General features: G+C 44.8%; 1 protein-coding gene across 1 annotated transcript in view; it reads left to right on the top strand.

The window, feature by feature from the left end:
• FAM120A (family with sequence similarity 120 member A) overlaps positions 1-26,996 on the top strand; it is a 111,169-nt gene that overhangs the window by 57,487 nt on the left and 26,686 nt on the right. The window contains exons 10-11 of the mRNA XM_075939695.1: positions 6,637-6,811; positions 22,760-23,009. Of these exons, the coding sequence (XP_075795810.1) occupies positions 6,637-6,811; positions 22,760-23,009 (425 nt within the window). The remainder of the gene's footprint in view (positions 1-6,636; positions 6,812-22,759; positions 23,010-26,996) is intronic.

The raw sequence follows: 26,996 nt of genomic DNA, 5'->3' as shown, positions 1-26,996 counted from the left end.
GCCGGCCATGTGTTGATCCCCACATAAACCCAAACTGCACTGCTGGGCGCAAACAAACTGGCCGTGGGCAGCATACGAAGTTATTAATAAATATTTTATAACCCTTTCCCCTTTCTCTCTGCTGCCATGTCTCCTCTCCTTGCTCCATCAGCTCCCCTGGTGCCTGCTGCCCCCCAATCCCTCACCCTCCTCTGCTGTCCTGACTCCTGCCCTTCTCGCTGCCCTCAGCCTTCCTGCGAAATGCCCCCCTCCACCAGCCCTTCTCTCCCCCCTGTGCCCACTCCTCCAGTAGCCCCACTCTGATCAGGTGAGCTACCCCTCTTCTAACACCTCCCTCTATACACCTGTCCTGCCTCTCTCCTCTGGTGCTGGTCCCTCCCCTGCAGGTGTCTGCCCTTCTGCTTCACCCCAGAGTCCCCTTTAGCCCTGCACCCTCCTGGTGCCTTCCCCTTCCCTTACTGTCCCTGCCCCCTTTTTCCCTGTTACCCACATCCTCACCACTCTCTGCCCCATTCCCCTCCTGCCCCTCTGTGCCCTCACTCATGCCTTGCTCCATCCCCACCTTTCTCATGCCCACCCCTTCTTTCAAGCCTTCTCCCAGCACCTCCCCCTCCAGCCCTCAATGCCCTTCCCCTCTACTCTCCTCTCCCAGCATCACCCTGCCCCCTCTCCCACTGACACCTCCCCTCCTGCCCTTTCCCTCATTGTCTGCACTTGGCCCCCTGGCATTTGTCTCTCCTGCACTGTGTCCCTTGGTGCCTTTCCCTCCCAAGCCCCTTCTCCTTTCGCCCCTCCCGCCCAAGCCCCTTCCCTTCCCCACCGCTGCTGCCTCCTCTCCTTCCTCCCTCCCTCTCCCCCCCGCTGCCACACAAGCCCGTTCCCTGCCTTCTGCCTTCCACGTTGTGGGGCTGGAGGCTGTGCTCAGGCCCTGGAGGCCGAACCCGGAGGCAGCCCTGCAATGTGTCTCCAAAGAGTTTTAAAATCCCGGGCTGTGACATCACGTCACGCCCGGGCATCCTCCCCGCCCACGTGCAACGCTGCACATGGGCAGCAGCAGCTGGCGAGGAGGAGCCGCGCACAGCAGGGACGGGCCAGGGTCTGCTCCAGGCAGAGCCAGGGGAGAGACCCAGTTCCACATATTGGTGGAGCAGGGCCCCCGGCTCTGTAACTCGCCAGCACTTCCGGGTTCAGGGGCGCGGGGCCTGATTTGACCACCTAAGGCCAGCCCTGCCAGCAGCCACCATGCATGCTGAGGCCTGCTACCGGGCCACGGCCCATAATTTGGGAAACGCTGCTATAGATAATTTGTTTGGGACATGGTCTGAAAGTAGAAACCTGCCTTGATTGAAAAACCACTCCCCTTGTAACACTCTGGAAATATAAGCAGCGTTTGTCACAGAAAACTCCCCAAAATGTAAGGCTTTTAGTCTCAATAAGCATGTAGTCTGGCACGTATGCTCTTCCCTACTCTTAGCATGGGCTAACAATAGGTATGATAGGGGTTCCAGAACATTGTCTCCATTGGGGATGTTAAATTTAGATTAATTCACTAATAGACTAGTTGATGGGATTTCCATCGACTATTCAGTTAGTCTACAAGGGTGCCTCTGCCTCTGAACTGTAGCAAGAGCACTGCCGGGAGACAGTTGCTACAGTTCAAAAGCGGAAGCCCCGCAGAGAGTTTGGGGCCAGTGGGGGACTGGCCCCATGCTCCCTGTGGCACCTGAGCCTTTGAAATGTACAAGAGCCCCAGCGGGGTTCTTGTACATTTCAAAAGCAGAAATCCCGTAGGGAGTGTGGAGCCAGCGGGGACTTGCCCCCTGGCTCCACACTCCCTGTGGCACCTCAACCTTTGAAATGTACAAGAGCCCTGCTGGGGTTCTTGTACATTTCTAAAGCAGAATCACAGCAAAAGCGGCCCTAGCAGAGAGTGCTTCAGTCCCCACTTCTCTGTCTCTGCTGTGCCTCTACCTCTCCTGCCCCCCACAGAGAGGGTACTGGGGGGAATCGGCTTGCCGGCTCCCCCCCCCCCTTGCTGCCTCTCAAGGAGACAGCAAGGGGGGGGGGGGGAGTGACTAGTCACATCAGTAGCCGACTGTCTGATAAGCTTATTCTTATCGGATAGTCAACTAGTCGAGTAGTCGCTTGCATCGCTAGCTCCCATATCTTATAAGTGCAGAAAGTAAGTGCTTTGCTCTGATCTTCTAATTACACAAAGATTGCAAACATCATTCTTCAAAGTGACCAACATCAAAGCTCAGAAATAGGCAAATGAATTAAGCAATTGAGGCTGAACCCAGAACATATTCCTTTCTTTCAAAAACTACCAAACTCTTGAGGGGAGGCAGATGAATGAGTGTCCAGCAAGATACAGTGCTCAAAGAATCAGAATGGCAAACTGATGATTCGGCAGTTTTTTAAACGGGAGAAAAGAGCATATTTTAGAAAACATCAGATATGGCCAATTAGTGGCTTGTAGGATGTATCCCAAGAAATTATTGTACTTTGTGATTTTCTAGCTTCCCACTAATCAAGTCATTCTATTATGCAGTTAGCCACACAGAAAATCTTTATTAGGGCACTGATGTCAAATGAAACTAAAAGGTAGAATGGACTTTTTACAGTTGCTTATTGAGCTGAAATGACTTTACATACGAGATAGCATTGAGATATTTGGCATACAGTATCTTAATAATGGGCATTTATTAATTTGTTCATTACTCCATGAAGACTCCACGCCATGGCGGTCTTTAATGGGGAGCTGAAATGTAAAAGAAGCAGTGAGAGATAGAGGCATAATTTTAAAAAGTGGAAGTTAAATTCTTGAGGAAAATATAAAGGCACATAAAAATCTGGCACATGAACTGTAGAAATATAATTAGAAAGGCTCCCCCCCCCAATTTGAACAACAGCTAGCCCCACGCGCGCATGCTCTCTCTCTCTCTCTCACTCACACACTCTCTCTCCCCTTCCCCCTCCCCCGATGCAGGAAGACTGCTAAACAATCAGGGACCACTGGATGATCAAGACGTTAAAGGGGCACTCAGAGATGATAAAGTAATTGCAGAGAAACTAAATGAATTCTTTGTAGCGGTCTCCACAACTGACAATGTGAGGGAAATTCCTAAATATGAGCCATTATTTTTACATGCTATATCTGAGGAACTGTCCCTCATTGAGGTGTCGTTAGAGGAGATTTTGGAATACATGGATAAACTAAACAGTAAAGTCTCCAGGATCAGATGGCATTCACCCAAGAGTTCTGGAAGAACTCATATTTGAAATTGCAGAATTGCTGTGATTTGTAACCTATCCTTTAAGTCAGCTTCTGTACCAAATGACTGGAGGATAGTTAATGTGATGCTAATTTTTAAAAAAGGGCTCTGGAGGTGATCCTGGCAATTACAGGCTGGTAAGTCTAACTTCTGTACCCGGCAAACTGGTTAAAACTATAGTAAAGAACAGAATTGTAAGACACACACATGAACATACAGGCAGTCCCCGACTTACGCGGATCCGACTTATGTCAGATCCGCACTTACGAACGGGGCTTTCTCGCCCCGGAGGTCGAGGTAGCGGATTGCTACCTGCGAGCTCCGGGGCGAGAAAGCCCCGATCGTAAGCTGCTCCGCTGCCCCATGTCTGCTGGAGACCATCTCCAGCAGACCAGGGGCACCGGGCGGGTTCCCGCGCTTCTGAGGCTTTGCCAGAGCAAAGCCTCAGAAGCGCGGGAACCCGCCGCTGCTGCGGCTTCAGTCCCGGTGCCTGTGGTCTGCTGGGGACCGTCCCCAGCAGACCACAGGCACCGGGACTGAAGCCGCAGCCGCGGCGGGGTCCCGCGCCTCTGAGACTTTGCCAGAGCAAAGCCTCAGAGGCGCGGCACCCCGCTGCCGCTGCGGCTCTGCTCCCCATGTCCCTGGTCTGCTGGGGGGGGGGGGCGCGGCTAGTGTGCTCCCCCCCCCCAGCAGACCAGGCTTTTGTTTTGGACCCTGGAGCAGAGCAGCTGGGGCGCTGCCGATTGGTCCTGCAGCGCCGCTCTGGGCACTACTGGACCAACCCGGCAGCACCCCAGCTGCTCTGCCCCAGGTCCTGATTCAGCCGCTGCTGGTCAGTTTCAGCAGTGGCTGAATCAGGACGCCTGGGGCAGAGCAGCTGGGGTGCTGCCGGGTTGGTCCAGTAGCGCCGAGGAGCGGTGCTACTGGAGCAACCCAGCAGCACCCCAGCTGCTCTGCCCCAGGCATCCCCAAGTCAGCCGCTGCTGAAACTGACCAGCGCTGACTACAGGAAGCCCCAGGCAGAGTTGCTCTGCCCCAGGCTTCCTGGAATCAGCTGCTGATCAGTTTCAGCAGCAGCTGACTTGGGGAAGCTTGGGGTTCTTAAGTTGAATCTGTATGTAAGTCAGAACTGGCGGTCAGTTTCAGTAGCGGCTGAATCTGGACGCCAGTTCTGACTTACATACAGATTCAACTTAAGAACAAACCTACAGTCCCTATCTTGTACGTAACCCGGGGACTGCCTGTAATTTGTTTGGGGGAAAAGTCCACATGGTTTCTGTGAAGGGAAGCAATGCCTCACCAATTTAATAGTATTCTTTCAGTGGGTCAACATGCATGTGGACAAGGGGGATCCTGTAGATATAGTGTATTTAGATTTTCAGATATGATAGAGATCTATAAAATCATGATTGGTGTGGAGAAAGTGAGTAAAGAAGAGTAATTTACTCCTTCCCATAACACAAGAACTAGGTGTCACTAAATTAAATGAATAGGTAGCACTTCATGAATAGTGCTTCTTCATTCGATGCACAGTTAACCTGTGGAACTCTTTGCTAGAGGATGGTGTGAAGGCCAAGATTATAACAGAGTTCAAAAAAGAACTAGATAAATTCATGGAGTTTAGGTCTATCGGTGGCTATCAGCCAGGATGGGTAAGAATGGTGTCCCTAGCTTCTGTTTTGTCAGAAGTTGGGAATGGGCAACGGGGAATGGATCACTTGATGGTTACCAGTATTGTTTCATTTCCCCCTGGGGCACTTAGCATTGGCCACTATCAGAAGACAGGATACTGGGCTAGATGTCTTTGGTGTGACCCAGTATGGCTGTTCTTATGGTCTTTTATGTTGAGAGTGAGACTGAGAGATTAAACAACCTGCCTCAAGTTAGTACTACCAGGGATTATAGTTGGGATTATAACTCTATCAGTCCTGGCCTTCAATGATGCCTTTTCCTAAAAATGTTGGTCTACAAGAAGCTCTATATTTATGTAATTGTATAAAACCTTATTCATGGTGAACATAAAAGTAAGCTACACACTTTATTTTAAAATTATTGTGTATACACCTTATGTATCTTTTTGGTTTATACAGTGTTTTAGATTAAATTGTTCACTTAGTGTTTAGTATTTAAACCTTAATATAAATCATGCAAAACATTCAATAGATAGCTAAATAGCTTTACTTCTACAGCGTGAACCTCTTAAATCTGCGAGGGTATGTCTACACTACCCCTCTAGTTCGAACTAGCGGGGTAATGTAGGCATACCGCACTTGCAAATGAAGCCCGGGATTTGAATTTCCCGGGCTTCATTTGCATAAGCGGGGAGCCGCCATTTTTAAATCCCCGCTGGTTCGAACCCCGTGCAGCGCGGCTACACGGGGCACGAACTAGGTAGTTCGAACTAGGCTTCCTAGTTCGAACTACCGTTACTCCTCATTCCACGAGGAGTAACAGTAGTTTGAACTAGGAAGCCCCTAGTTTGTGCCCCGTGTAGCCGTGCTGCACGGGGTTCGAACCAGTGGGGATTTAAAAATGGCGGCTCCCCGCTTATGCAAATGAAGCCCGGGAAATTCAAATCCCGGGCTTCATTTGCAAGTGCGGTATGCCTACATTACCCCGCTAGTTCGAACTAGAGGGGTAGTGTAGACATACCCCAACAGACCAGAGAGCCACAGCACCTGGGAGTGTGAGCCAAAGGGGAGTCCAGCGGTGGGGAGCTCCACTGTTGGAACCAGCAAACTCCATCACTGAGGAGCCCTGTCCCCAGGAAGCCCTGACAGAGCTTTTATACTTTAATATACTTCTGACTTTATTATAAAGCAGCTTTTACTGATTTCTTGAATACTGTCGTATCTGACTTTCCTTTATTAAGTCTTTGGCTCGTATTTAGGATCATTAAAAAAACTAGAGGAATCATATCCCTAATTGTTTTGTTACTGGTAAAAATACTCAATTTTGAATATTTTTGCAAGATCGCTATAATAATAATGTAGTGCCTGGATATTTAAACGGCTTGCATCACATGCATAATTGTGTGTTGTGTCAGTGACTAGCACAAAACTTATTTTAGTTGGGGGGGAACTACAGGGAAGATTTTCAAAGCCTGTAAAATATTTAGAGGAATATAACTGTGAGGCTTGTTGCTAAGTCACTTGCGTACTTTTGAAAGTAGTCCCTAAATTTTAGTTTAACTCTTGGCATCTGTTCTTCAAATATATCTTGTGCAATGATTAAATAATTATGAGTAAAATTGTTTAAAAGCAGGATTGTGTTAGCATACTGATTTTTTTAAATATTGAATGGAAAATTTATATAGAAATATATATATATGCAATATTATTCTGCTTTCTTCCATGCAAAGGGTGAAATCAAAATTGCTGTTTCTATTGAAGACGAAGCCAACAAAGACCTGCCGCCTGCTGCTCTGCTTTATAGGCCAGTTCGTCAGTATGTTTACGGAGTCCTGTTTAGTTTGGCAGAAAGCAGAAAGAAAACTGAAAGACTTGCTTTTAGGAAGAACAGACTTCCACCAGAATGTATGTACTATAGCCACCATTTTTCTCTTCAGAACTCCATAATCTTATGCACATTTTCAGCAAAATCAAAAATGAGAGGAATTATTAGTCTTTCATTAATGTAACTGAGATAAAATTGTAATATTCCATCAGAACAAAAGTGGCAGATTTTATGGGTCCTTTAAATCAATTAATTTATTATCTTTTTTTCCTACTATATTTATTTCCCCTAAATGTTTCATGTATATAAATGATAGGCATCGGTGAGTAAGATTGGAGGTTTATAGTTGGAGAACTGACATGAAAAACAATATAGTCAGGTTACTGCTTGACTTTTCGCGAGTAGCCTGTCATTTTTTGGTCCTGGTGTGTATTATGCTGAGGCTTGAGTGTAAGAAATTTCTCTTTCTCTCACAAAGATTAAAATAATTTTCACAGAAATATTAAATGCATATGTCAACTTCCCCTATTTTTCACTGTGCTTTTCGAGAATACTCAGTCTAGTAATATTTTTGTGGTATTTAGTTTTGTCTTTCTTTTTAGCTTTCAAATGTTGACCCATGAAATTTATTTTTTTTCTACACTGTAGTTTGCTTCAGCTTTAGGTATAATAATTTGCTCATAAACCAAATAATTTAAAAACTACACTTTTTTGTAAGCAGGTGTGTTACAGGGGCTGTTTGGTAATGCAGTCAAAACATGAGTGCTAGTGCTGACATTAATCAGCCATACACATTTTCAAATTTGTAGTTGCCAGTGATTCATTTCATTTGAGAAAATCCCAGTTTATATATGGAAAGGTTTTCTTAATTTCAAACACATGCCAAGAGGTGATTGAACCTCTGTAACACAATCTTAGAAAGATACAGGCAAAGCAGAATATTGATTGTCAATAGGAGAAAAGGTAACAACATATTTATTTGTAGGATTCTGCTCTCAGTAGACCAAATTTAAAAAGGAAATATTTAAACTTGTGTGGTAAGATGTCACTTTCAGTCTGTGTCTCAGGCTATAGTAATCATTTGTATCTCTTACATTTTTTATACCCTTCACCGCCAATTTTTAATTGGAACAAGCTAATCTTATGAAATACTTTGTCCCCCTTATAGGCAGAAGGATAATGTTTCATTGAGATTCAAAAATTCAGGTTGAACCTCTCTAGTCCAGCACACTCTGGTCCAGCAACATCCATGGTTCAGCATGATTTTACGTAGCCAGATGTCCACTTATTAGTGTGGCCAAGCTTTCTGCGGGTCCATAAAGTTTGTTTACAGCCATCAGTCCTAGCTCCCATTGTTCTGTGCTATTACGTAGCTCTAATTTACCCCTAAATGTCTTCTAAGAACCCAGTAAGCAGTAGAAGTGTTGGTAATGCTGCTAGACAATATTGGTGTGTCGCATGGTTTAGCAAATTCCCTGGTTCGGTACCAGTCAGATACTGGGGGTGTTTGACTAGAGAGGTTCAACCTGGAGTTTTGAAATAGTCAAATTACTCCTTTTCTGAGTTCTTTCTTAATCTACCTCTTTCTCAAACAGAATAATTTCCAAACCCACAAATTCACACGTGGATTTTAAACACACTTCTGTGTAACAGAGTTTTAGGAGATTGACTTTGAAATAATAAAGTTCTGTGTGTTGTTCATTGTTGCTGATTGGATCACTGTGCTTGAAGCTGCTGTAATGATTAACGTATAGTTTTATGCACCTAAATAGCTAGAGTGATTAAAGCATACATATTACTGAAGCCCATAACTAGCTTAGCTTTTAAGCAAGTTTCTGATTTTCTCTTAAAAAACCCCTGCAGAGTTCCCTCGAGTTTTTGAGCTACCTGGTTGGCACCTTTTTCCCTCCCTTAGTTTATACCATCCTTCAGAGTTTCCTTAATCTGGGGAGGTAGAAGATGCTGCTGACTTAGCTCTCAGTATCCTTTGATGTTCCTAACAAGGGTAGTTCTGGTATTAAGGAAACTCTTCCTTTTGGTCTCCTTAAATGTTTGTGTTTCTAGAAGTAAAATGCCTTTTATTTCAGCTAGTTAAACATTTATTGACTTGTTTTAAATTCTGAATCACTTCTGTTGGCTACAGTCATTTGCTTTTGTAAATAGCGAACTCCTGGTAGAGGTTCTTTGTCTTTTAATGTAGGAAATTCTCATACAATATTGTGTGTTTATTGCAGTAGTATTCCAGCTCCTCAGTTGTGGTTGTGGTTCTTTTAATATCTGTAATTAAGACACAGAACTTGAGCTCAAGAGAGTTTAGTTTCCAACTCTGCCCAGGCATGTTGGTACAGAGAAGGAACCACTAACATGAGTAAGCAATATATTTGGTGCTGCTTAATAGCAATCTTGATATTTGGAATCAGTCCAGTCCTATTTACTTTAAAGGTGTTTGGATATTGACATCTTGATTGACTTGCCTTTCTTGTCTGCTACACTGCACACCTAAGTGCAGCTGGGAGGGAAGGCTGTGGGCACAGCAGCAGCAGGGTGGGAGAACTAGAACCGCACCCTTGTCACTGGAGGCTTCCCTTGAGTGAGGATGGTGTGGGCCTGCAGTACTGCACGATACCTTTGTAATCTCTGGGCTGCACCCTACCCTGGCCCGAGGGTCCCAGTCTCCAAGCTGCTTTCCCTGGCTGCATCCCCACAGCTTGTGTGATTGCACTCCATAAAGGAAGAACTGAGAAGTGCTGCTCAGCAACTGAAGACAGGTTTGTGAGGTTACAGAGAGAGATACCGGGCACATCTCAGCATTTTCTTCTGTGGCTGCAGCCCTGCAAACCTGCTTCTCACATATTGGTGGCCTCCAGATAAAAGCTGCTTCTTGCTGGGAGCCAAGAAGTTGCTAGTAAGCAGAATCTACTGTAATGTTAATAGGAACATGCAGTTTCTGCCCTGAACCGATTAAAGTCTAAAAAGAAAAAATCTAAAGAGTAGAGGCAAGGGATGCAACATATGCAAAGCAGTCAGAGTTGTGATGGTTACATACTAATTTTATGTGGATTTTTAAAAATTAAAGTGTTTTTATTAATTTTCTTATTATGGGGATCAAGGGTATAGCAAATGGGATGAGTAAAGAAGATCAAGTCATTTTAGGAGAAAGCAGGAGGAGAGAAAAGGGGGGGAAAGGGATGATCACGGAGACCCCAAAGTTAGTTAACTTGTATTTTAAGTTGCCCTATACATATAACACATGTAGCATTAAAAATGAACTGTTAAACATGGAAAGAAACAGCCAAGGCAGTATGTATAAATTATTTACTCTGAATACATTTTGTATATTAATATAATGGTTGTTCTCATGCCTAAAATTTCCCAACCTTAACAAACCTTAACTCTGATTCACAACATTCATTGTTGAGCTCTGTCAACATGGGCTTTGCTAGTTATATATAATGTATTGCATAATCTAATACATATAGTAAAAAATGTGTGTGTTTTTAAGTGTTTGTAATTGTCATGACTCAAAGTTAGGTTTGTGAAATACAGGAAATGCCATTCACAATGGATGCGTTTCTGGCACCACCACGAATGGCAAAATCAGTGAATACTGGGGGCTGTGGCTCCTGGCCCCCCCACAATGAGCTCTCTGTGGCTCTCAAACTCATTCACCGTGGCTCCTGGAAGCCACAGGGAACTAACTGCAGGGGCAGCCACACCCCAACCCAGTCTGGGTCAGTAGACACCCGCAAATACATGAAACCGTGAATAGCAATTCAGCAAATTGCGAGGATCTCCTGTACGCATGGTAAACTCTGTTAGTCTTATCATTGGATATACAAACTGTAGGGTAATGAAACATTTATATAAACTGACTATTGCCATACTTTTATACTGTGATGTTCTTTGTATGTAATTATCAAAGTTATAGCAAAAATTGTTAGGAGGTGCAATTGGTGAACTTTTTTTTTTTTTTCTTCAGAAGGCCAAACAAAACCAAGTGGTGTTCTTTAAGTATGGGTCTGTGTCCATGCACCACAGTTGGAATCTTTTGAATAGCAGCATCCATTATGCTGTGCGGGGCCCACGGCAGGAGGCTGGGAGCGTAGCCCCAGGCGCAGCCAGTGGATGGTGAATACTCAGCAGTGCAGGGCTTTGAAAGCACAGGGCCCAAGGCATTTGCCTTGCTCACCTTGCCCTAGGGCCAGGCCTGATGCTGTGCCTGTATTACGCATGTCGGTATAAAGAGCAGAACATAAGCACCAGTCTCTTATGACTTCTCAGAGTGATTGTAGCTGGGTGTAAGGATTCAGAGACTAGAACCTGGGTCTGCAGAGCCTAGGACAGCTGATATTCTCACAATGCCACAAGGAGGCCATGAAGAGGTACAGCTGGGGGGCACTGTGGAGAGTAGGTATTGCAGGAAGTACCGCCCAAGAGATCCAGAGTGATGCCATACCTTGTGTAGCCCTCAATTGGCAAAGTACCCTCTTTAATCCTAGGAGTTGCCTCAGAAGGTTGCCTGGCTAATGGCACAGATTTCAGTCTGCTGCAGTGCCAGAGTTTGCTTGATCTCCAGTTTCTGATCCCAGCCTGTAACCCTCATTCCTGCCTCCAGATTCTGATACTGCCTCTGATCTCTGGTCTCAAACTCCAGCCCGACTCTTGTTTATGGGACCTGACTCTTGCAATTCCTCTAACTCCTGGGTGGCAACTACCATCGCTCGTGTGCAGACCTCAGCTCAGCTGTGACTACGAGGACCAGTCCACCTGTGCCCGGGTCCCTTACAATATGGGTACTCCATTTCAGGGGTACATGTGCTTTTGGAGATTTTTGCCAGCAGTGTCTGGTCCGTACATATAGTCTGACTAGCCTTATACCCCTAACTGAGGGTATATAGGGCAGTGCCTCACCATGTAGGCTTGAAACAAAGGCGTAAGTGGAACTGCAGGACACTAGATATACATGGTAAATGCTTAGATAAATAGGTGGTGGTGTTGGTTTAGCGTAATGATTCATTTTGTTTGTATAGTTAGTGTAAATAGCTTTAGAGACATTTTTCTTGGGATATAGGGATTTCCCCCATCTCTTTTCACTTCTTTAGTCAGAAGGGGGGTTTAATTTTTTAGGTCTACTGTCTGCTTGACTGGAATGCCTAAATCCCCTCGCTTTTAACTCATGTGATGCCTGCAGGGATATATTCTCTTGAATGACAACCACACATGCGTTTTCTCTATTGTTCAGTAGAAGTTCATATTCTTCCAAATTGAATATTATAGATCATTTGGGAGGATAACTAAAAAGATCAGCGCAACCAAATTACAAATATCTCATAGATTCATCTGTTTGGGCTTCTTTGGGTCCAGGGCCTTTGACCTCATTTGTATAAAGGAATGCAGAAATTCAGAGTACCTCATCAAGTTTTATTTCTGTGACTCCCAGGACCCATGCAACTGGTAGGATGGTGCAAGGAGATCCTCTTGAAAGTGGTATTACAACACCTCATTAAACACAGGTGACAACCAAGATGGTCTCAGGCAAAAGAGGACAATAAGGGTGAAATTGCCTGAGGGAGTCACTTCTGTAGAGATGTCATGTCCTGATGAGGGCACTGCTGAGGCTCTAGGAGATTTGAGTAGTGGTGCTTAATTACTGATCGGGAAAAATCACTACTTCAGTGCCAAATGCTACATCCATAGGTTGACATGTCACTGACATTGAAGCCTGGTCTTATTAGCTTAGTACTGAGTAAACATTTGACAAAGAGTAGACTCGCTGCCTGTACTAAGCCTACAGTACTGAGTGTGTCTGCGGTGTATAGTAAGTAAGTTGGTGCTATCTGTAACTTCTCTAAATAGTTTGCAGTGCTGATGAGCCATTTGGCTGTGAAGAGCCATTTGGTATCATGTCAGTCTGTGACTCTTCTGGTACAGATAATGGCTCATTGGGGAATAGTTTCCAAGTTGCCTTCTCCACTTTTGTCAGTTATACTAAGTAGACTTATGTTTCCTAAAGACTTAATAATTGCAGAAGTACCAGTGTTATCCTTGCTAGCAAGGGATATGAATGTTTTGGTACTAAATACCAGATTTTTTCCAGTACCATCTTATTCTGCATTACTGTCTGGGTCTAGAGTTCTGTCTCTAATCACTCTGCCGTCTTTGGCTCTCCCATTTGAACCAGATGTTCATTGTTCATCAGATTCTCACTTGAATGTGGAAACCTCACCAGATTACCATCCCACAGCTTCCTCCTCAGAGTTACACTGACAGGGGACATACAAAATCTAGATATGCCAGATACATAATACCTCCTTCAAATGATGTTGGTGTCCTCAGCCGTACCCATAAAGGGTACATCAGACTGTTCTGGAACTCATGAGACTCCTATAAGGAGCATTATCTCAGAATGACCAGGGGTTGTGAAAGAGTAAATCTGTGGAGGCAGCCAGCTCTACCTTCAGATCCCCTGCATCAGTCTCAACAGCCATTTGAGGAGAAACAGTGTAGTGAAGAGGGAGCCGTAGTAACAGCAAGCATATCTTCCTTGCTTGTTGAGTTGGTAATACCTTCATACCATTATATGCTGGCGTTGTAAGGAAAGACTTGATGCAACAAGTAGCTGGATCACCACAGATCCTCTTGGAAGAAATCCAAGATTCTCCACAGTTTCATGGAGGTTCTATACTCAGCCACATGGGGAGTAGGCCTGCTCATTAGTGATGCTCTGCTGGAGTCAGCTAAGATCCTCTGGTAATCTCTAACTTTAGCTCCAGCATGTAAAAGAGCTCACATGAAATTGTCACAAGGATCTGAGTACCCAGTATCATTAGTGGTGATGTAGCAAGTGAACGTAACCAGCAGCTTTCTAAAACAACATCATGTGAGGAAAAATAAAAATCACTTGGTGCTCTCTGGTCGTAAGACTTACTTATCCATCAGCATGCAATTCAAAGTAGCAAACTACCAAGCTCTTATGGCAAAATACAGCTTCATAAATTATAACAACTAAGCAACTGCCATAAGAGCATAGAACAATTTCAGTTAATCTTTGAGGGTCGTCTTTTCGCCAAGCCATCTCAATGGGTATCCTGCTTCATGTATCCTGGCTCCATCCAAAAGAGGTCCAAACACTCTCGTTTGAGACAGCAAAACTATTCAGTGAGAGAACAGCTGAGTCACTTAATTCACTTAACTTTCCAGAGTGAGCCTTTATTCTTTTTGAATCTATACTCTTGCTCAGAGAAGAAAATATAACCAGCCTCAGTCATTTCACAGTAGTGTTCTGCACAGATATTGTTTCAGCAAAGAAATCTGAGCTCCTCAGGAAATAGCTAAGATTCCGGAACAGAAGACTTTGACCTCTGCAAACATGACTACGAGGGGGGCAGACTTCATCTGGCAAGTATTCATTTTGATATTGCATGTTCAGAGCTGCAAACAATGCTACTGTTCAGAGTCAGAGTTCCACTTTCCTTCTCTTCATGCTATTTACAAATGGTCTGATCAATCTAAGTGTTTTTGGAAAACATAATATCCAGCATGTGGCTGTGAGAAGTTATAAAATTTGTTAACACTATCCACTTGTATTCTGTGTTTTTTCACTACCATCCTTTGTTGGTTGTGTCTGACTCATGAGCAGACTAAGTAGATTACAAGCACCCCTTACTTATTTGGAATAAAGGATAGTTCATCCGCATCACTGCAGTTGTGAATTGTCAGTTAGGAGGCCTTATTTGCAAGATACAGTTTGGAGTAGTGGGAAGATTAGCTGTGAAGGAGAATATAAGACTGCAGAGTAGAATTTGAAGACATTATTGTGGCAGCCATGGATGCATACAATGCTTCAGCTAGATCTGTGGCCACTTTTGTAACTTTACAGAGTTTCGTGTTCCAGCAGAAGTACAATTGAAGATTTATCCTCAAGAGCACAGAACTATTTACCACTCATATGGATGACACACCCTCAGACATTCCAGGGCCACATTCTACTTCATAGGCATGTACCACAAACTGTAAGACAGTTGGGTCCTGGGGCAAACAAGGCAGAAGACACATAACACCAATTAAGATTTTTCTGAACTTCTGCTTAGGAAGAAGCAGAGGCTTTCTTAGAGGGGTACCTTCCTCAACTGTTGTCCCACTGTACTGGCTTTCAGGGAGCAAGTTTTACACAAGTTCATGGCCACACCTGAACACTAAGGAGCCATCTCTAAACCCTACCTTTTGTGCATCACCTTTCTTTCCATAGACAACGCCTGATGAAAGAAAGTGACAGGTGGGTGCTGGAAGTCATCCAGTTTTGATCCTCACTCCATGCTGCCCCCATTCCCTGTTCTTCAGGATTTTTCTCTTGAGAATCAGCTCAAATAAGTGAAGGAATAGAAGAAGTGCCTCTGGAGTATAGAGGAAGAGGCTTCTAATCCTGATATTTTCTTATCCCAAAAAAACCGGGAGATTTTGTCCTATTCTAGACCTGAGAAAACTGAACAAATATATATGCCATCTCAGATTCAGGGTAGTAACTTTGGCCTCCATCATCTCTGACCTTCAGGCTTAAGATTGTTTCATGGCTGTCTAGAAGATGCATAATACCATGTCATCATCCATCCCACCTGCAGAAAAATACCTGCAATTTACAGTGGGATTCTGTCTCTGCCAGTACAAAGTGATACCAGTCTCAGCACAGAACCAAGAACCTTTACAAAATGCCTGTCCTGTGGTGGTGACATATCTGAGGTGATATTCACATCTGTCCCAATTTCACATGACTGATCAATGGTCGTTCTCCTCAGGAAGTTGCCACAACCTTGACTTACCCATGCAAAAAGCTGAAATTCTTGATGCAGTTTGGGAAATGGACTCTGAGCCCATCATAGATAATAGAATTTATAGGAAAACCTAAAAATATAGCCAGTAGTCCATCTAAACTAGTATCCTGTCTTCAACAATGGCTGTTGCCAGATGCTTCAGAGGGAACAAACAGAACGGGACAATTTTAACAAGTGATCTCTCCCCCATTGTCCAGTCCCAGGTTCTAGCAGAAGTTTAGGGACATACAAAACATGAGATTGTGTCCCTAATCATCTTAGCTAATAGCCATTGTTGGACCTATCCTCCATAAACTTGCCTAATTTAAGTTATACTTCTGACCTTCACAGCTTCCTCTGGAAGTGAGTTCCACAGGTTGGCTGTGTGTTGTGTGAAGAAGTATTTCTTTACATTTGGTTTTCAGACCCCCTGCCTATTCATTTCTTTGCTGGTTCTGGTGTTATGAATAAGGATGGTAAGGAATGGGTATTATGCTAGTTGTGTAGTCGATAAAATTTGTATAGACTACATGATTAGTTGACAAGAGGAGGCTTGTTCTGGGATAGCTGCATAAGAACAGCCAGGCTGGGTCAGACCAAAAGTCCATCTAGCCCTGTATCCTGTCTGCCAACAGTGGCTGATACCAGATGCCCCAGAGGGAGGGAACACAACAGATTATTCTCACATGATCTCTCCTCTGTCACCCTTCTCCAGAGAAACAGAGGCTAGGAACACTATTCCTACTCATCCTTGCTAATTTTATAGTCCTTTTATAGTCCTCTGTTATACCCCTCCAGGCATCTCTCCTCTTAATTGAACACTCCCAGTTTTTTTAATCTCTCCTCACATTGAAGCTTTTCCATGCTTTCTATCCATTTTTATTGCCTTTCTCTGAAATGTTCCCAATTCTGATGTATCTTGAAAGATTTTTGTTACAGATGTATCAAGTGCACGTTGGGGCACACATCCATGTACTGGCTCGGTCTCAAGAGAATGTGACTCTTCACATAAACATACGAGAATAATGAGCAGATTAACAATTGGTCTGTGAACAGCTCTGTCCTTAAACCAGCATAATGGGAAAACCTATTATAGACTTGTTTGTAACCAAAGACCATAAGTAATGGCCAACCTTTTGTTTTAGGAAGGCATGAGCCCCCTCAGTCATTGCAAGATACCTTCCTCATAGTAGGAGATCAAAGTCGTGTATATACATTTGTGCCAATTCTCTTGATTCCTAGAGAGAGATGCAAAATCAGATAGGGTACAGTCACGGTGTTATGGATATCTTCAGGACAATTCTAGCTAACATCTCCTTAAAATGTGTCTCTAGGCTTCTGTAACACCACAAGGCAGTCCAGGTACAATAAAGAAGGTGAGAATCTTCACCCATACCCAGTATTGACAAAGTGGATGTTGGTTGTCTGAGTGCTACCAACAGAGGCTGCTCATTACAAGTACAAGAGATTCTGCTGCAAAGTACAGGTTGTACCTCCCTTAACCAGAACTCCCTGGTCTGGCAACATCCGTGATTGGGCATGGACCATGGATGTTCCTAGACCACAGAGCCCAGGAAAAAGGAGATCTGGCGATAGGGTAGGAGCGCTGGAAGGGGCACCAGCGACTCAGCTGGGAGCACAGAGTGTGGGAGGTGAGGGGGGAGGTGCGGAGGATGGATGGCATGGCTCCCTGGCCCCAGTGGAATCCCTGCTGCAGCTGTGGACCTTCAGCCCCAACCAGGAAGCTCCAATCCCAGCAGCAGCCAGGGATCTCTGTCCCTGTTCCTGTCTGCAGAGCTCCAGCTGCATTCTGGCTCTAGCACCTGGGGAACTCTAGCCCCAGCGGCAGCCAGGGAGCTCCAGCCCTGTCCCTCTGCCCCACCCACAGAGCTCCGGCCCCAGATGCAGAGCCAAGTGGCTATTCAGGTTTGGCCGTTGTGCTCTGGCTCCGGCAGTAGCGGGGCCAGAGAGAGCACCTGGGGCTGAGGCAGCAGCAGGGGCAGGCTGGAGCCCTAGCCTAGTGGCAGCACAGCCACAAAGGGAGGGACCTTCCCTGGTTCAGCCAATCCCCTTGTTTGGGATCAGTCAGGTCCCAAGGTGCCGGACCAGCGAGGTCCAAACTGTAGAAGGCTCTTCACTAGGAAAGCTTGCTTCTTTAAATGGAAAAGATTTTCGGTTTGGGCCACCCAACGCAAAAGGCCAAAAATCCTTGACACTATTTTACAGTTGATACACGCTGGCCCCTTGGTCCGTCAGAGCCACCTTGAAGCAGTCTTGACATACTACCTTCCAGTACGGTCATCAATGTCCTCAGCCCCACGGCTGTTTAACGAGCCTCATTCAGCCAGGAGCACAGGATTCGCACTCACAGCTGCCTGGTTTGGGGAGGACCATTCTCCCTCAGTGACAGCAGCAGCTCCCTGTTGAGGACAGAGGCCGGGGTGGACAATAATTTTTGGTGAGGGGGCCACTCCACCGTTTTGGAAATTGTGTAGGAGTTGAAGGATCTAGAATAGTGCAGAAGGGCACACGGGGTAAGGGACCGGGGTGCAGGAGATGAGAGGTCTGAGGGGGAGTTTGAGTGAAGGGGAGGGTTGTGCTCTGGTCAGGAGATCGGGGTACGGAGTCTGGGATAGGGCTATGGGTGTAGGAGAGGATTCTGGCAGGAGGGGGTGCAGGATCTGGGAGGGAGTTGTTACCTGGGGCAGGGATTGCAGGGGGGTTGGATGGTGACTGGGGGGAGGGAGTTGCGGTGCTGGGTGAGGCAGGAGTGCCAGAGGCAGGCTGGCTTTGACTGGGAGTCACTTACTTACACATCTCCCAGCCAGCCGCCAGGCAGCACCCCCAAGGCAGGGTGGGCTCCCTGCCTGCTGCAGCCCCATATCACTTAAAACTGCAGGCTGCTCCCTCTATGTAGCTCTCAGCTCCGGGTGGGGGGTAGGGGGGAGACTTGTGCTGCCCCATCCCCCAGGCCAATCTCTCAGATCCTATCTTGCCAACCCCTACTTTAGGCTGTTGTGTAGCTCTGCCCTGCTTGGGAGAGACTCTCTGTTCTGTCCTCAGCAGGGAGCTGCTGCTGTCGCTGAGGGAGAAGTGCTTATCCCCCCCACCAGAAAGCTCCATGCATGAGTCCTGAGCCCCTGGCTTTGCAGGGCTTATTAAGCAGCTTGGGGGGGGGGGGGGGGGGGGGGGAGGAGTCTGTGCTGCCTCATAGTTTAGAGAAAACACTATCGATCTTGCTCTTTTTTTTCCTATGGACCCTATGGGATCCACATTTCTAAAGGCATTACTACAGACTCACCAGCCAATCAGCAGAACACCTCCAAGGTGGGATCTTAATGTTATTCTTACCACATGGAGCCCACCTTTAAGCCTCTTTCTGAATGGTCTTTATACTGCTTTACTCTGAAGACAGCCCTTTTAATCACCATTACATCAGCCAGTCGCAGCAGCAAACTCCCAAGTTCTTCTGGCCGACTCTCCTTACTCAGCATCCCTCAGAGAGAAGGTTTGGTTGGCAAAAGTGACTTATCTGGGCACTGTCTATTCAGTTTAAAAAGGTTAAGAATATCTGCTTCTGGATCTTCCTTACAGTTTTTGTTGTTTAACACCCACGCTTTCCTTTTGAATTTTTTCTCTTTCCTCTTTTGCTGTCTGAGAGACCCAACTAACCAAGGTTAAACAATGTATAAACAGTGAACAAATATAAAAAATAGACCCCCTCTCCCCCCCCAAAAAAAAATTAAAGTAATAAGAAGTTTGGTAATGGGGGAGAAGGGGAAGTAGTGATTTTTTATACAAGTATCATTTTTAGTTGACTGTCCTTTTTTAAAAGCTCTGAGAAATGTGTTATTTCTTGGAAGTAAATAGTGACATTTTTTTTCAGGAAAAAGTAGCCTGTCGGACAAACCAAATCATCTTGGAAATTAGGATGAAAAATTATGTATCTACTGTTTCCCTTCTGGCAATTAACTTAAATTTGTTCATATGGAATTTCCAATTGTAGTGACTAATTCATCGAACATTACATTTACCAAGATGTTAGTATTCCCTACTTATCCATTGAGTTAAGGGTAGAGTTACAGTGCAATCATTTAGTCTTCTGCTAAGATGTTTCTTCATTGTTTCAGAGCTAAACAAAACCGTTTTATATTTTATCAATTTGATTTCAAAATACCCTTGGGCTTCTGTCTAGGGCAGTGATGGGCAATCTAGGCTAGTGAGTAGCCCTCCTTCATCTCTGTGGTCTGTAAGGTGGTCACAATCAAGACTGTCTCGTGGGATAGAGTATTGTTGCTAACTATGCTTGTGTACTTAGAATTTGCAGGGTGTGCTAATTGAACTGTAATTGTACTTTGGATGCAGAGGGAACGCATGGTCCTACGTCAGTGTTGTGTGCATTCAGTACACAGTCCATATGCTTTTGCTTTGTGTGCATGTCATTTTAGTAATACTGGTAGGGAAAATATACACTGACTGAAACCAGCAGAATCTGGCAGCTCTGTGCATGGGCAACTGTTAACAAAATGTCTTGCAGGTCATGCATAGAACACTGATGGACCGCAGGTTGCCCTCCACTCGCCTATGGCAAGGTCTTAAGTCCTACCAGTTCTTCCCATTGGATACTAGCTTAAGTCTATTCTTATACTTAAGAGCCTAAGTTATCTTCATATCTGAAGTGGAGTGAATCACAGCTTTTGTTGGTGAAACAAATTAGATGGAGGGAGCTATTTCAGTCATTTGAATTTCAGCCACTATTTTCTTTTGTACCAATGAGTTAACTTTTGTAATTGCAATGTCTCCTGCAATACTGAGATCAGACAGTTAGAAAGTACACAAAAATACTTTGTTCGTATACTGAATGAGAATGGTGCAATACCTTGCACAGAAATGTCCTTGGCGATCGATATACAAATATAACCGGAGTCAAAGCTGCTCAAGGAGACCTGTCCCCCTCTCATATATATGCGTGCTCAAGGAGACCTCTCTCTCTCTCTCTCTCTCTCTCTCTCTCTCTCTCTCTCTCTCTCTCTCTCTCTCTCTCTCTCTCTCTCTCTCTCTCTCTCTCTCTCTCTCTGTGTATATATATAAAACAGCTTTAGGCAAGTCAACAGTACTTCATATTCACTAGAATTGAAGGCAGCTGATAATCAAATTTCAACATAGACAACTGATCACTATCTATTGCTGGAATGAGATTCTTATCAAGTGCGAGAAGAGTGGTTTCTGTGCAATATCCAGATCTGTAAGATTGATGGGGTCTCAGGACATCTAAGGCTTTTAGTTATTGTTACTCTTTACCACCACAGTTCTCAATGACCAGTTATGGCAACTTGAGTAGCTATCTGTTAGATGGTATTCTCTGAAAGTGAGATGTTACCTATACCTATATTGCACACATGGAATATATAATTCTTCAAGTATGTATCAGTGTCCACCTTGCTGTAGGTGTGCATTGCAGGTAGTAATTCTGGTGTTTATGTCCACTCAAAGGGAACATAGATTCACATAAGAGGAGGAGATCTCACTATCTGGCATTATCATTGGTTAGGTCACCCACACTGGAAACAAATGTGGGGGCTGCAGGAAATGACAGAGGTGCCTACCACAATTATCCCTGATGCCATTCTAGGAAACCTAGCCTAGCCCCCACACGTGTGATCAGTGACTTAAAAGACTTGCAGGACCTCTAGTCCAGAATTGTGGAAACCCTGGATATTAAGTCCAAATCTGTACAAGGAAGTCTTTAGTGTGACAGCACTGTCCAGGTTCATCCTCCTCCTGATTAATGAGTGGGTAGAGGAACTAGAGGAGCTATGGTAGATCGTGGCCACTTCTGTACTCACTTGCAAGTGGGAAGATAAAAGGTATTAAAATAACCTCCAAGGGCTCTGAGTGCTTCTGCGCCCACCCACAGGGTTCCTAGTCATTTCTGCAGTACAAGAAAAGTTTGCTAAACATGCTCAGCTTCAACAAGGAACCTTGGAAATTAGACTTTTTTTGGATGAGAAGAATATTCATTAACCTTGCTGCAGTTTTCAGTAGGGAACTACCAGGCATTATTCCCTAAATACAGTCACTTCACTTCAAATGTGAGAGGGTCACTTATTCTCTTTCAAAAATCCCAGAGGAGAACAGTAATGACATAAAGGAGATCATGTAGGAAGGCCAGAGGAATATCAGGGACATTGTTGCAGACAGTTGTGGTCACGTGATATATCTGCAAGGTCAGTGGCCTTGATTGTCCGATTTGAGATGAGTTGTATGCCTCTCAACATCTAGCATGCCAAGTTCATGAAAGAGGACCTACCCTTTCAGGAGATGAAGTTCATCAATCAAAGGAACTGAGAGTTCCATTCCATCAAGGATTCAAGGGTCACACTATAACGTGGGAATTTATACACTGTCTCTCTGCAGAAAGTAGTACAAGGCAGAGCAGAGGCAGAGTATATTTTCCTACGCTCAGGGCTGACAGCCCACAAAGCAAAACCCAGGTATTGCTGAGGAATCCAGTCTTCTGCCTCCTTAACCAACCCAGTGTCTCCAGAGAGAGCAGATTTGACAGAAGAGTGAGGTTTGTCCTACCGCTGCTCATCTGAAGCTGCCCACCCCCCATGTCTTATGAAGACCTTGCCCCTTTATACCAGGCCTGTGTGGCTATCGTGGCTGATAAATGAGCATTAGACATCACTGCCCAAGATTTCCTTTTTCATTTACACTCCCTATGCGCGTCTTTCTGGTCCTCCTTTTGCTTTTTGTAAGGCTCTGCAGAGATAAAGCTGAAGGGATGAAAATAACTGATGCTTAGGAAATATTTTGTATTTGTGCTATGTGGGGAAGTATTCTTCATTTTTTATCCCTCCAACTCTTGAATCAAAGAGAAATAAATAGCTTATTTTCCATTGATAGAGAAAAATACTTTTAACTAATTGGGTTAAAAACAAATTGTCAGTAACATTCCTACTGAATATTTGTGGTTTTATATTACATATTAGAGAACGGGTTGAATGAGAGCATGTGAAGAAATGATCATTCAGGACCTTGCTGATTGGTTACTAGTCATGCAAGTTAGCATAGATGATACAGAATCAGAACAGCCAATGTATCTAAAAATACACCTGGATTAAAATGACCTCTTGATTTAAATGGGGAGGTTATCTGTATATGAAATTTAAAATATACAAGCCTTTGAATTCCTTTTTTAATTGTTTTTGTCTATAGTTTCACCAGTGATAATTAAAGAATGGGCTGCTTACAAAGGAAAATCTCCCCAAACCCCTGAACTGGTAGAAGCGCTTGCATTCAGGGAATGGACCTGTCCCAATCTGAAGAAGCTGTGGCTGGGAAAAGCAGTAGAAGACAAGAACCGAAGAATGAGGGCTTTTTTGGCCTGTATGAGATCAGATACACCAGCAATGCTCAATCCAACTAATGTGCCCACTCATCTTATGGTGCTCTGTTGTGTATTAAGGTGAGGGTTTATCACACAAGTTGAAAGAACATGAAATAAATGTGTGTATTACTCTGTATTATATATTGCTCTCTCAAGTCTTTCTCAATCTTGCATTAAACCATGACTTTGAAAATTAATAATTCATACTTCAAGTGGTTTTGGAAGAAAGGACATCCTCGGTTCTGTAATTCTTAGATGTGTGCTAGGTACTTGTCTGTTTTTCAGCTAATTCCATGGAGAGTTAAAAGAAGAAAATTTGCCTATTTTGTCACAGTTGTATCTTTGCATTTGAATTGGTTTAGATTAATTTGTTAGGCTTCTAAGTAGCCAGACACAAACACTGCCTTCTGGATCATAGAAACTGACACTTTCTTCCCTAAGAGAAGCCAACAGGCATTGCAGAAAATAGTTGCTTAGTAGCTTTTTGAAATTGGAAAGCTCATGTAAATGATTTTCTGCTTACCAGGTAGTAGGATTCACTGTATTAGGCTTGTTGGTTCCCTTCCTTAGACTGGCCCACGTGAAAAGTGCAGAATTAAGAAGGAATATACTAACCCCCAGCTTTGGAGCTGAATTAGGAATGAGACCGATGTATGTTTAGGGGGAATCCCTAGTCTCTTAATAGGACCCAGCTCTTGCTGCTTAATCTGGCAGGACCCAAGATCTCAGGCTGAAAGGTTGCAAGGTTTGTATAAATGGAAGGTCAATGTTTGAGATGATAAATTTGTTTGCCTCCAATTTAATATTAATTTATCTTGCCTTTTGAGCCATGTATAGTTCTTCGAGAGATGGTTCTTGCCGCTGAAAGTTATGAGTCGATGTCATGAGCCGAAGTTTTCAAAAGTAATAGTGTTCTTTGGTCCACATGTGTGGCTATGTACTGCCTCATGGTTTCCACCAAGGCTTTAAAAGGTACGGTGGATTGTAAGGCTTCGTAGGAGTAGAATACAACTATTTCCAATAATGTTACTAGGGGGCTGTGCCCCCTGCTCACTATGCTCACCAACACACACCCCTCCCCCCCACACGTGTGCACGGCAGCTTTTGCTGCCAGAGATCATAAGGGGTATGCTCGCCAACGCACATCTCTCTGGGGGTAGGTGTCTGGCCAGGTTGGAGGGTGCAGGAGTGGGCTGGGGGCAGAGTGTTGGGGCAGAAGCAGGCTTGGGGTAGCTGTCTGGCTAGGGGAGAAGGTGCAGGAGCAGGCTGAGGATGTGGGGGTCTCGGTGGAATGGGTGAGTGAGGGGGTTGGGGGTGTATGGTCTCAGCAGAGTGGTAAGTGAAGGGGCTGGGGGTGCAGGGTCTCAGCAGAGTGGTGAGCAAGTGGGCTGGGGCCGCACTGGGAGCCCGCTCCAGCCTCCCGCCTCCCCCCACGTGCCAAGACCCTGCATCCTCACCGCCCTGCTGAGACCTCAAACCCCCACTCCCAGGTGGGGGGCAGAGATCATGGCCACTGACAGCACCTGGCTCTGTGCTTGGGCTGCAGGGAGCAGAGAGGCCGGCGGGGGGGGGCAGCAGTAGCCTGGAGGAGCAGCTGGGATAGTCCTGGATTTGCTGCTGGGGAGGGGAGCTTGGCCACATCTAAGGCTGCTGCCTGTGCAATGTTGGCAGGGCCTAGAGCAGTTGAGCTCCGTGGGGTGGGCTGATCCTGGCTCTGGGGGTGACTGTGAGGCTGAGCTCCAGGATCGGGTGATGATGGATCTGGGGGGTGACTGAGGCTGAGCCTGGGTGACCCTTGTGAGCTGTTGGGGTTTGACTAGTGGTGCTGGTGGTTGCGGCCTAAGATGACAGCCCTCCACCATGGGGGAGTGATGTAAGGGGGCAGGGCAGTGCCAGTGACATGACATCACTCCGTCATCTCGCAGGAAAATGTTTTTATATAGAGAGAGATTTAAATCCTTAACATATTTGTAAAAAAAAAATGTGTCTGTGTTGTAACATATATCGTTTGTGAGGCATAAAAGTTTTATTGGCACTTGTTTGGAATGACCAGCATAAATGTTGCTATGATTTCAGTCCTCAGTAGCGTGTTCATCTCAGGCTGATGAAGCCTTTATACTATATTATTAGGTCTTACTTTTTCTTTAGGTAGTATTTTTACGGCCTATCTTACCCATTGTTATTGAAAGTTGTGAGATGTTCTGATGATGTGTACTGTAGGGTGAGTTCAGAGGCAGCATCATCAGTATATTTTGCTTGGACATTTGTATCAAATAATGGATATTTTCCTAATTCAGGTTCTCTGAGCCATCTCAAGGGGTATAATGTAATAAGTATTGTCAAACAACGTTACTATTTCTTTGAGTAACTTTGATCAAATATATATGTTTATATTCTGCAAAAGTATTTGGATCAGCACAGACTACAATAATTTGGACAAAGTGGGTGAGGTAATGTATTATATTGGACCAACTTCTATTGGTGAAAGAAACAAGATATCAAGCTACAAAGATCACACCTCTCGTCACTCTTATCAGAACAATAGGCTGCAAAAAACAGTAATTAATTTGTCATCAATTAGGAGATTTACCAAAATATATGTCAGTCTTTTTAGCTATGTCTTATTTTTTACTTTGAGGCCTGGACAAAAAGTTTTTGCTTTTGTTCTGGTGACTTTGCTGTTGAGACAGTAATACCGCTTACTTTAGCTATTAAAGTGAGGACTCTGGAAAAGTCATCTTTGAGTGATGCCACATGTCCATTCCGTGGGAGGTGTTTGTGCTCTTCAGTGCACAGTTGTCAGAGGTTTTTTCCCCCCTTGGCAGTACCTGCTGGGACAGCCTGAGCACCCTCTCCTGCCTTGTGGTTGTTGGGAAGGCATAAAGGGCTGAGCGCTCTACATACACCTTAGTGCCTTCCTACCATCTGTGACCATTATTGGCACACTCTGTCATTGCAAGTCTTTCTCCAGACCTGTACGTACCGTGCAGATGTAATAGTGTAGTTTAGTAATTAGTTTAAAAACATTGAGCTTGTACTAGCCCTGGCATTGAAGTTATCCTACATTCTGGATCTCAAGTGCTGCCACTCTTGTGGGAAGGCTATGCACAATAGTGACTCTCACCCCACCTGCCTTAAATGCCTGGAGGAAGCTTATGTAAGAGACAAATGCAGCATTTGTCATGGCTTTAAGTTGTCAGATGGCTCCATCTGCTGGGTGTCAGGAGTGTTGTGGCACTGCTACCAAGCCCAACACTGAACATACTTGGGATCTCTCTCCTGAGCAACTGCAGGAATTGAACCACTAGTGTCCTCTTGGTCCGCTCCTTGTGGTGGAGCTTATTTCTCCATCTCTGGGTAATTTATTTTAAGACTTACCAGGAGCTTTGAGGAGGAGACTCTTGATATCCACCCAGAGGAGTGGGAAAAATTTCTCAGGCTAACATATCTCCTAACATTGTAGAGCCCCAGAACCTCTTATATTGACAAAGCTATCTGAGCTATCTTAGACCCTACCAAGGTTTGCTGGCAGATCCCAGCTTCCGTGCCTCTGACCGCTAAAAGAGTAGAGAGAAGGCACTGTGTCCCTTCCCAGAAGGGCTGAGCATTGTATATCCATCCTCCTACAATTTTTCTTGACGTTGCCACAGCAACTGAAGAGAAAAGGCAGGGACACCAGACTTTAGCCCCAGGAATGAAGAGGACAAGAAGTTGGACTTATTTGGGGCAGAAGCTTTATTTCATAGGTGGATTATAGTGTAACATTATGAACCAGCAAACTGTGCTGAGATGCTTTGATTTCATTCTGTGAGGGATAGGTTTGAAATTGAAGGACAGGCTCCCATATAAGGCAAAACAAGAGTTTCTCACGTTGATAGAGGAGGGTAAGAGCAAGTAGGTTGCTAGAACAGCTCGATAGGTGTATCTCGATGCAGCAGATTCCGCTGTACACAGCGTGGCCTCTGCCATCCTGAAAAGCGCTCATCCCAACTGCACTCTTCTGGCTTCCTTTCAGAGATGCAATAGACCATTCAGGGCTTACCCTGTGAGCAGCCATTCTCAGAA

This window comes from Pelodiscus sinensis, chromosome 11 (assembly GCF_049634645.1).
Source record: "Pelodiscus sinensis isolate JC-2024 chromosome 11, ASM4963464v1, whole genome shotgun sequence".
Taxonomy (NCBI): Eukaryota; Metazoa; Chordata; order Testudines; family Trionychidae; genus Pelodiscus; species Pelodiscus sinensis.
Note: the sequence above shows the minus strand (reverse complement) of the source record. Positions and strands in the feature narration are given on the sequence as shown.